The sequence below is a fragment of the Stomoxys calcitrans genome, chromosome 1 (genome assembly GCF_963082655.1).
Source record: "Stomoxys calcitrans chromosome 1, idStoCalc2.1, whole genome shotgun sequence".
NCBI classification, from domain to species: Eukaryota; Metazoa; Arthropoda; class Insecta; order Diptera; family Muscidae; genus Stomoxys; species Stomoxys calcitrans.
Window position 1 is genome coordinate 51,576,406 of NC_081552.1, and position 11,893 is coordinate 51,588,298.

Here is an 11,893-nt window from a genome sequence, read left to right on the forward strand (position 1 = left end):
GCTTCAATAAAGACGTGTAGTTCGATCCTGCTAATATGGGAATTAAACGAAAAGCCAATGACAGAAAAGTTCGAATCTAATATTGATATAAGGATTCAAATATCTGGGTCACATCCTGCCTTTCGGCCGTTTAGCCGGACATGTAGATCTCGACATTTAAGTAATCAAATAGCGTCGTGGGGACCGACCCTCTCCTACCAATAAAAATAAAACCAAACTGTCATATAGGACGGCCAAAAGGGGGCTCAAATATGTTATATATATTTTAATGTCAAGTGTTTCAGAGAAGATTCATCACATAAACTCCTCCTGAATCACACATATATACCAACTATTGCAATTTGTAGCTCAAATGTGGTTTTTGGTAGTAGAGTGTGAATTTGATATCAACTTTCGGGGCAAAAGGTTTGGCAACTTCCATCCACAGCAAAACCAAAAGAATGAAGTAAATATAACATCCAAACTTGAATGGGCGGGCCCTCTCCTTATGGGACTCAAATGAAAGGTATTTGCGAGTAGAATACGAATCTGATATCCAAATTGGGACCACGTTTCTGGGCATCCACCCCTTCCCCAAAACACCCCCCAAACAGGACTTATTTACTGACTATGGGAATATGGGCTTAAATAAAAGGTATTTGAGTGTAGAATTAGAATCTGATATCCAAATATGAGACCAAGTGTTTGGGGGCCGCCTCTCCCCAAAAACATTCCCCAAAGGGGACACATTTACGACCATAGCCACATGGGGCTCAAATGAAAGGTAGTAGAATACGAATCTGATATCCAAATGTGGGACCACGTTTCTGGGGGTCCACCCCCTTCCCAAAACAGGACTTATTTACTTACAATAGGAATATGGGGCTAAAATAAAAGGTATTTAAGTATAGAATTAGAATCTGATATCCAAATATGGGACCAAGTGTTTTGGGTGCCGCCTCTCCCCAAAAACATCCCCAAAGGGAACAAATATACGACCATAGTCATATGGGCTCAAATGAAAGGTCTTTGGGAGTAAAGCACGAATCTAATATCAATATTTGGGAAAAGTGTCTATGGGGCCACCCCACCCCCACAACGGGCTTATGTTTGGGCGACCTCCCTAATCCCCAAAACACCTGTAAATCGACCATATATACCGACCATGTCAATGTGCAGCTTAAATGGAAGGTATTGGAGGGTAGAGCAAGAATTGATACCCCTTTCGGGACCAATTTTCTGGCGGTCAACCGCTTTCCCAAAATATGGGCTACAAATAAATCATATAATCATGTACGAGAATAGAGCACGTTGCTGATATACCACGGGGGGGGGGGGGGGGGGGGGACCACGCCAATCCCCAAAACACCCCTAAATCGGCCATATTTACTGACCATGTTAATGTGGAGATTCAATGAAAGGTATTGGAGGGTAGAGCAAGAATTGATACCCACTTTCGGGACCAATTTTCTGGGGGTCAACCCCTTTCCCAAAATACCTCACAAGCTACAATTTTTTAGTGACCATCGCAAAATGGGGCTCAAATAAAGGTATTTGGGAGTAGAATACGTATTTGATATCCAAATTTAGGACCCTGTATTTAGGGAATCACCCCTTCCCCAAAACACCCCGCAAAGGGTAACAAGTAAAAAGGCGTTAAGTTCGGCCGGGCCGAACTTTGGATACCCACCACGTCGGAATAAATGTAAACCACCTTTCATCAAAATTCGGTGAAAATTTCATACCTTATGTCCCATATCAGTTATATCAAAATATGTTCCGATTTGGACCAAATACTAAAAGTACACTAGCTATATCTAAAAATAAACCGATCTAAACCATATACGACACGGATGTCGAAAAGACTAACATAAGTCACTGTGTCAAATTTCAGTGAAATCGGACAATAAATGCGTCTTTTATGGCCTCAAAACCTAAAACCAAATCTGAACCGATCTGTGCGATATTGCTGATGTATGTCAAGGGGTTTAACGTAACTCACTGTCCCAAATTTCGGCGACATCGGACAATAAATAAGCATTTTATGGGCCCAAAAACATAAATCAAGAAATCGGTCCATATGGCAGCTACATCCAAATCTGGACCGATCTGAGACAAATTGACGAAGGATGTCGAAGGGCCTAATGCAACTCACTGTCCCAAATTTCAGCGAAATCGGATAATAAATGTAGCTTTTATGGGCCTTAGACCCTAAATCGGAGATTCGGTCTATATGGCGGCTATATTCAAATCTGGACCGATCTGAGCCAAGTTGAGGAAGGATATCGAAGGGCCTAACACAACTCACTGTCTCAAATTTCAGCAAGATCGGATAATATATGTTGCTTTTATGGGCCTAAGACCATAAATCGGAGGATCGGTCTATATGGGGGCTATATCAAGATATAGTCCGATATAGCCAATCTTCAAACTTAACCCGCTTATGGACAAAAACAGAATCTCTGCAAAATTTCAGCTCAATATATTTATTTTAAAAGACTGTAGCGTGATTTCAACAGACAGATGGACAGACGGACGAACATGTCTAGATCGTCTTAGATTTTTACGCTGATCAAGAAAATATATACTTTATAGGGTCGGAAATGGATATTTCGATGTGTTGCAAACGGAATGACAAAATGAATATACCCCCATCCTTCGGTGGTGGGTATGAAAAATTTTCGACCATGCCAATATGTGGTATTTAAAATTAGAAAACGAATTTGATAACCTATTTTGGGTCATGTGTTTGGGGGACGCCTCATCGTGTAAACTCCCCTAAACCAATGGCAATATGGGGTTTAAAGAAATGGTTTTTGAAAGAAGAGCATTATGCTGATATTTTTTCAGGGCCAAGTGCCTGGGAGACCACCTCACCCCCGAAAACACCCCTAAATATCATGAGGGGGCCGAAATAAAGTATTTAAAGAATGGAGTACATTTTAGACCAATAAAAATAGTATGGGATTCGGACAAAGGCACGTATATTGTTAAATTGTTAGTCAAGCGATATACTTTTTTCGTAGCATGGTATTTCACTAAAAGCTCTTTAATTGTCGAAAATAAATATTCCAAGGAAACTTTTGTTCCATATAAAGTAAAAGAAGGCGCAGCGGAGCGGGCCCGGGTCAGCTAGTATTTCATTAAAACTAGATTTTGGAGAAAATTTCATTAAAAATATATTTTTTAAAACCAATAATATAAAAACTGACAAGTAAGGACATAAACAAAGAAAAATAGCATAAATTTAGTGAATTTATTTGCAAAGACACAATTTCACTGAAATATTCTCTAAAATCAAAAATTTAAAGTAAATTTCTTTAAAATGTTGTCTTATGCCAAAATTTTGATAACATTTCTTTAGAAAAGATTCGATAAAATGTTTTCTTAAGAGAAAATTTTGATACATTTGTTTTTTAAAGAAAATTTCATTAAATTTTTTTTTTTAAGGAAAAATGCTTTGAAATTTTGTCTTCAGAATATTTTGTTGATATTTTGCCGTTAGAGAAAATTTTGCTGATATTTTGTTTTCAGAGAAAATTTTACAAAAATTTTGTCTTTAGCGAAAATTTTGATAAATTTTGTCTGTAGAGAAAATTTTGGAGAAATGTTGCTGAAATTTTTGTCTTTAGAGAAAATGTTGACGAAATTTAGTCTTAAAAAAAATTTTACAGAAATTTTGTCTTCAGAGAAAATTTACCAATTTTGTTGCAAAAGAAAATTTCGGTTAAATATTTTGTAAGAGAAAATGTCCATTAAATCCTTTTTATACCCTCCACCATGGGATGGGGGGTATACTAATTTCGTCATTCTGTTTGTAACTACTCGAAATATTCGTCTGAGACCCCATAAAGTATATATATTCTTGATCGTCGCGACATTTTATGTCAATCTAGCCATGTCCGTCCGTCTGTCCGTCCGTCTGTCCGTCCGTCTGTCCGTCCGTCTGTCGAAAGCACGCTAACTACCGAAGGAGTAAAGCTAGCCGCTTGAAATTTTGCACAAATACTTCTTATTAGTGTAGGTCAGTTGGTATTGTAAATGGGCCATATCGGTCCATGTTTTGATATAGCTGCCATATAAACCGATCTTGGGTCTTGACTTCTTGAGCCTCTAGAGTGTGCAATTCTTATCCGAAATAGAAAAACGTGTTTTGTTATGATATCCAACAATTGTGCTAAGTATGGTTCAAATCGGTCCATAACCTGATATAGCTGTCATATAAACCGATCTTGGGTCTTGACTTCTTGAGCCTCTAGAGTGCGCAATTCTTATCCGATTGGAATGAAATTTTGCACGACGTGTTTTGTTATGCTATCCAACAATTGTGCTAAGTATGGTTCAAATCGGTTCATAACCTGATATAGCTGCTATATAAACCGATCTTGGGTCTTGACTTCTTGAGCCTCTAGAGTGCGCAATTCTTATCCGATTGGAATGAAATTTTGCACGACGTGTTTTGTTATGCTATCCAACAATTGTGCCAAGTATAGTTTAAATCGGTCCATAACCTGATATAGTTGCCATATAAACCGATCTTGGGTCTTGACTTCTTGAGCCTCTAGAGGGCGCAATTCTTATCCGATTTGAATGAATTTTTGCACATATTTTTTTGTTATGATACCTTTAACATTTGTGCCAACTATGGTTCAAATCGGTTCATAACCTGATATAGCTGTCATATAAACAAATCTGGGAACTTGACTTCTTGAGCCTATAGAGGTCGCAATTATTATCCGATTTGCCTGAAATTTTGTACGACGCATTCTCTCATGATCATCAACATACGTGTTTATTATGGTCAGAATCGGTCTATAGCCCGATACTGCTCCCAAATAAAACGATCTCTCTATTCTTGAGCCTTCTTGAGCCCCCGAAAGGCGCAATTCTTATTCGAATTGGCTGACATTTTACACAGGTCTCCGACGTATAATTTCATTGTGGTCCAAACCGGACCATATCTTGATATCGCTCTAATAGCAGAGCAAATCTTTTGTTATATCCTTTTTTGCCTAAGAAGAGATGCCGGGAAAAGAACTCGACAAATGCGATCCATGGTGGAGGGTATATAAGATTCGCCCCGGCCGAACTTAGCACGCTTTTACTTGTTCTTTCTGTTTATGCATTTTTCCTGTAGTTTGAAGCAGTGAGACCCCAGCATTTGTAATTGTAATTTGTAATTTATTGACACCCGCACAACAAGAACGCATGTTCTTATGATTATAGTACGGGAAATTAATCCTTTTAAAGTTACAATGTTAGACAAAGTATAAATAAATAAATGTAATGGTTTTATTCTGCACTCTTCACGAATACACAAAAACGACAAGAAGTGAAATAATTTTGAGTTATCCCCTGCGATTTATTCAGTAAATAACTTGGTACTTTAATGTTGGAAAAACCTACCAAAAATTGAGGCCAGCCTACCAACCTACCAATAAAATAAAAACTTACTGATTTTGGTAGGAACCTTCTAAAAACGGCAACACTGGCTCAATGCGACACCTCTTTGGAGAGAAGTTTCTCCATTGAATAGTACTTCACAAATGTCGCCAGCTGTAGGAGAGCGTTCAGCGTCATGTGGACATGCCAGCCTCAACGTTACGGCGGCATCCATGTCGTTGACAAACTAATTGAACAATTTTGTCTACATATCTATTTTGGGGGATTTTTGGAGGAGGGCGGTTCTTCCAGACACTTTGTCCCACATATTATTGTTATATTTGATCTCTATTCACTAAGACCTTCTTTTCTGGTTGGACGGCCCTCTAGACACACTTGTCCCAAATTTCATCAGATTCATCTTCTACTCTAAAAATATCAAGCCTTTAGGTCTCATTTTGCAGCGATCGGTTCACATACCGATTTGGGGGTTTTTAAAGGGTGCGACACTCCCCACATTTGGCGCAATTTTTGGAAACAAGTGACACCATGTCCGCCTGGAGAATCTTTTGGGGGTAAAACTTAGGCCATTGGCACCCTAAACCCATTCGTTTGAATCCTATATTGTGCCGATTGACCTGCGTATCATTCTGGGCTACTCTTCACCCAAATACCTTTTATTTGCGACCCATATTGTCGCAATCCGCCCACATGTCCCTTTGGCAGCCCTTCGGCTTTTGTCCTCATATTTGGATTTGGGACTCGTAAACTACTTCCAAAGACCTTTCGTATGTATCCCATACCGTCCGAACGACCCATACCGTCCGTCCGATCGACCGACATGTCCATCTGGGGATTTTTTTGTGGGTAAAGCGATCGCTAATCCCCTGTTCATTCTACCCTATATTGTTCCGATACTTTTGGGGTTGAGGCAAATAACCCAAGTAACTGACCTCCAAGTTTGGTTTTCATAATTGTATTCCACTTCAAAATACCTTTCATTTGAGACCCATATTGACATGGTAGAGAAATATGTTCGGTGCGGGGGTGTGTTTTGGCCCGAAAGTGTATACCTGATTCGTACTCTAAGCTTATATACCTTCCATTTAACAACCATATTTTCGAAAAGTGGGGTAAGGGGGAGGCCATCCCCCTTTCTGATACCAAAAAATTTAGTACCCACGATTACCCACAAAATCTAGAGGGCAGAAGATTAAAATTTTGCCTAAAGTGAAATTTCTTCGAAAGAGAGAGAGAGAGACCATATTTCATATTTAATCTAAGATAGCCAAGATAGCCACTTGAAGAACATAAGCTGAAGAAAAACAGGCCGGTTTGGCGATCCGTTTTTCCTCTGGTTCTTTGCGTATTGCTTGATCGCTATCGGCTTGCCAGTAAATTTTATAGGTTACCTGTTCCACCGCGTAGAAGCCTTAAGATAGATCTACATGTTCTAAAAGCTTGAGGTTTAGCCCTACAAAAGAGAACCCGAACTCCCTCAAGCGGCATTTCAGGCGGATCTAGACAACATTCATGCAGACATGGTAGCAGACGCGGTGAATAGCTACCAGGTGAATGAGGACTACCGCCTCCCAAAGCACCCGAAGAAATTAACCTCACCCGACAAACCAGAGTAGTTCTGACTCAATTACGCTCCGGCAGATGCAATCGCCTCAATTTCTACAGAGCAATCATTGATGCCAACGTGCAGGATGTATGTCCCGATTGTGACTACACGACACACGTCACCTGTTTAACTGACCAGCCAGACTCACTCGTCTCAGACATAGATCCTTCCGGACGCACTCCATCTTCATCGCAGAATTCCTGGATCTGGATAAACAACAGAACTAAGCAGACGAAAGACAGAATACAACACACTGCTACAACAACAACCATTTCTTATGATATGCGGTCGGTTTTTCGTTAGTGAGCGTTAGTGAAAAATCACTCATGTGCACATTTCTAGTCTGTACCCTACAGGATTGGGAGCTTTACTGGTTTCTGGTGGCTAAGTATTGGACTAAAGTCTAATGCACGGACAATTCATACAATCAGTAAATTTAACGCATGACTACTATCAAAATAAGGGGACTATTTTCCTCATTAAGATAACTTTGCACCGGTGATTTCACCAGTTGGGAAAAAGGAGTATATGACATTCTAGGGCAGTTAGCCTCGTATTTCTTATGCAACAAAACAACAGAACCAAAAACACCATAGCTCCCCTTAGAAAAGATATGTTCCATTTAGAAAAGAAATTAACAGATAACTTTGAGTCGGTTCCTTGTACTGGTTAAAAAAACAAGTAAAAAGGCGTTAAGTTCGGCCGGGCCGAACTTTGGATACCCACCACCTCGGGTATATATGTAAACCACCTTTCATCAAAATTTGGTGAAAATTTCATACCTCATACTCATATACCTCATACCGATCTGAACTATATACGACACGGATGTCGAAAAGCCGAACATAAGTCGATGTGTCAAATTTCAGTGAAATCGGATTATAAATGCGCATTTTATGGGGCCAAGACTTTAAATCGAGATATCGGTCTACATGGCAGCTATATCCAAATCTGAACCGATTTGGGCCAAGTTGCGTAAACATGTCGGAAAGCCTAACACAAAGCACTGTCCCAAATGTCGGCGAAATTGGACAATAAATGCCTCTTTTATGGGCCCTAAACCTTAAATCTGGACTGATCTGGGCAAAATTTAAGAAGGACGTCGAAGAGCCTAACCAATCTCACTGTGTCAGATTTCAGCGACATCGGACAATAAATGCGTCCTTTATGGCCCCAAAACCTAAAACCTAGATATCGGTCTATATGGCAGCTATATCTAAATCTGAACCGATTTGTGCGATATTGCAGAAGTATGTCAAGGGGCTTAACTTAACTCACTGTTCCAAATTTCGGCGACATCGGACAATAAATGAGCATTTTATGGGCCCAAAAACCATAAATCAGGAAATCGGTCTATATGGCAGCTATATCCAAATCTGAACCGATCTGGGCCAAATTGAAGACAGATGTCAAAGGGCCTAACACAACTCACCGTTCTAAATTTCAGCAAAATCGGATAATGAATGTGGCTTTTATGGGCCTTACACCATAAATCGGAGGATCGATCTATATGGCAGCTATATCCAAATCTGGACCGATCTGAGCCAAATTAACGAAGGATGTCGACGGGCCTTACACAATTCACTGTCCCGAATTTCATCAAAATCGGATAATAAATGTGGCTTTTGTGGGCCTAAGACCCTTAACCGGAGGATCGGTCTAAATGGCAGCTATATCCAAATCTGAACCGATCTGGGCCAATTTAACGAAGGAAGTCGAAGGGCCTAAGACAACTCACTGCTCCAAATTTTAGCAAAATCGGATAATAAATGTGGCTTTTATGGTCCCTAGACCCTAAATCGGCGGATAAGTCTATATGGGGGCTATATCAAGATATAGTCCGATATAGCCCATCTTCGAACTTAACCTGCTTATGGACAAAAAAAGAATCTGTGCAAAATTTCTGCTCAATATCTCTTTTTTTAAAGACTGTAGCGTGATTTCAACAGACAGACGGACAGACGGACAGACGGACGGACATGTCTAGATCGTCTTAGATTTTTACGCTGATCAAGAATATATATACCTTATAGGGTCTGAAATGGATATTTCGATGTGTTGCAAACGGAATGACAAAATGAATATACCCCCATCCTTCGGTGGTGGGTATAAAAATAAGCTTAAGCGTGCTAAGTTCGGTCGGACCGAATCTTGGGAACAAACCACCATGGATTCTGCTAAAAATGTATACAAAATAAATTGAGTTCTAGGCCATAATTGTTTCGTATGTAGACCAAACTTCTGTCAAACCAGCAAAAATTAAAGCTTCTGGGAACTGGAAAAGGATGATCGAGAGACCGCTTTACATGGGAACTATATAAGGCTATAGATTGATTTTGGTAATTTTTGGCACAGTTGTTGAAAGTCATAACAAAACACCGCATGCAAATTTTCAGCCAAATCGAAAGCAAATTGCGGCTTATAAGGCCTCAAGAAATCAAATCGGGCGATCGGTTTATATGGCAGCTATATCAGGTTAGAGACCGATTTGTAACGTACTTGGCACCGATTTCTACCGTACTTGCTTGTAAGGACTCAAGAAATCAAATCGGGAGACCGGTATATATGGGAGCTATATCAGGTTAAAGCACGATTTGAACCGTATTGGGCACAGTTATTGGAAGTCATAACAAAACACTACATGCAAAATTTCTGCCAAATCGGACACCAATTGCTCCTTGTAAGAAATCAAATCGGGCGATCGGTTTATATGGGAGCTATATCATATTATAGACCGATTTGTACCGTACACGCCACAGTTGTTAAATGACATAGAATAATATGTTCAAAATTTCAGCCAAATCAGCAAGAAATTGCGGCTTCCAGAGGCTTAAGAAGTCAAATCGGGCGATCGGTTTATATAGGAGCTATATCATATTATAGACCGATATGGCTCATTTGCAATCCCCTACGACCTTCATCAATATTAAGTATATGTGCAAAATTTCGAGCTGCTAGCTTTACGCTTTCGACCGCTATCGTGATTTCAACAGACGGACTGACGGACATGGTTATATACTTTATGGGGTTTTAAACGAATATTTCCAGGAATTTTCATGTCAGCAATGAATTGGACTCATACATACTAGTATAGGGGGTCAATTGTCCCTACATAGATATCTTAAAACCAATGATTTCACTAGTTGGGAAAAAAGATGTTCTTTGTTCGCCAATTTTAAGGCAGGTTGGTCTTGTATTTCTTTTGCAACAAAACAACAGCACCAAAACCATCAAAGTTTCCCTTAAAAAAATAAAAAATATCCCAACACTGATAAAATTGAGTCTGTCCTTTGGCCGTTTCGAAAAGAAAACATAGACTTTTAAGCCTCTTGTATACTAATATGGGTAAGATAGGGACAGTGGATAAGGGATACGTTTTCGCATTCGATGTCGCGGATCGTTGAAAAAGTGGTCCTCATCCGTTTTTTAGAAGTTTGCGCTTACCTCCATAAGGAGGCAAGATTTAGAGACAGTTTGTCATGCGAATCCGTTTCATATGGCTTGAATGTTCAGACTCTCGAGAGTCTAGCGTAAGTATCAACACACGGAGTTATATTCAAGTTTTCTTGTCTAGTAAGTGATGTCGTTTGTTGTGGCTGTTAAGTAGCAAATGTTTGTGTATACCTATGGAACCTGCCGGTTCTAGTTGATATCTGCTGGTACTAAACTGGCGAATATATCAACTCATATTTAGAATTCTGGATACATTTTCATTAAAATTGATCCATTGCATTTATTTTTTTAGTTAACAAAAAATGTTTTTCTTTATTTTCAGATTTTCCCAACATTTGAAGGTCTGGCAAGCCAATAATTTGATTTCTATAGAAATTACTACTACTCCGCCCCGCGTTCTTTTACTTTATATAGAACAAAATTTTCCTTGGAATATTTATTTTCGACAATTAAAGAGCTTTTAGTGAAAAATCATGCTACGAAAGTAGTATATAAGTGCCTTTATCTGAACCCCATATGATCTCCATTGGTCTACGAATTTAAGTTTGGATGTAAGGTGAACTCCATTCTTAAAATATTTCATTTCAGCCCGATATTCTCATGGTATCTGATTTAGGGGTGTTTTCGGGGGTGAGGTTGTCCCCCAGACACTTGCCTCTGATAAACTATCAGCATCGTGGTCTTCTTTCAAATACCATATTGCCATTGGTTTAGGGGAGTTTACACGATGAGGCGTCCCCCAAACTAATGACCCCAAAATAGGTTGTCAAATTCGTTTTCTAATCTCAAATACCTTTCATTTGAGACACATATTGGCATTGTCGAAAAATTTTTACCCTTTGGGGGGTGTTTTTGGGGAAAGGGTGATGCCCAAAAAAACATGGTCCTACATTTGGATATCAAATTTGTATTCTACTCCCAAAAACCTTTATTTGAATCCCATATTGCGATAGTCAGTAAAAAATTGCTGTTTGTGGGGTATTTTGAGAAAAGGGTAGACCCCCAGAAATTGGGTCCCGAAAGTGGGTATCAATACTTGCTCTACCACCCAATACCTTTCATTTAAGCTCCACATTGACATGGTCGGTAAATATGCCCGATTTAGGGGTGTTTTGAGGATTGGGATGGTCCCCCAAACACTAAGCCCGGAAAATATATCAGCAACGCTCTATATCTATATATTATTTATTTGAACCCCAAAATTGGATATCAAATTCATGTAAACTCCTTATAGCAAAAGTCAGCAAATATGTCCGGTTTGGGGTATTGGCCCTAAAAACTATAAATGTTTAGTTCCACTCTCTTTACGACCCAAATTGTCTTGGTGAGCAAATATGTCCTATTTGGGGGTTGTTATGGTGGTGGGACGTCCCCTAGACAGTTGTTCCCTGATGTTGATATCAGATACGTGGTCTACTACAAAATACCATTAATTTGAGCCCCATATTTCGG

The 11,893-nt window shown here is 39.4% G+C and overlaps 1 protein-coding gene across 1 annotated transcript in view; it reads left to right on the forward strand.

The window, feature by feature from the left end:
* The window catches only part of LOC106093662 (uncharacterized), a 129,620-nt gene extending 118,796 nt beyond the window's left edge, over positions 1-10,824 (forward strand). Inside the window, exon 3 of the mRNA XM_059360577.1 lies at positions 10,764-10,824. Within this exon, the coding sequence (XP_059216560.1) occupies positions 10,764-10,780 (17 nt within the window). The 3' untranslated portion in view covers positions 10,781-10,824. The remainder of the gene's footprint in view (positions 1-10,763) is intronic.
* Positions 10,825-11,893: the final 1,069 nt, after the last annotated feature.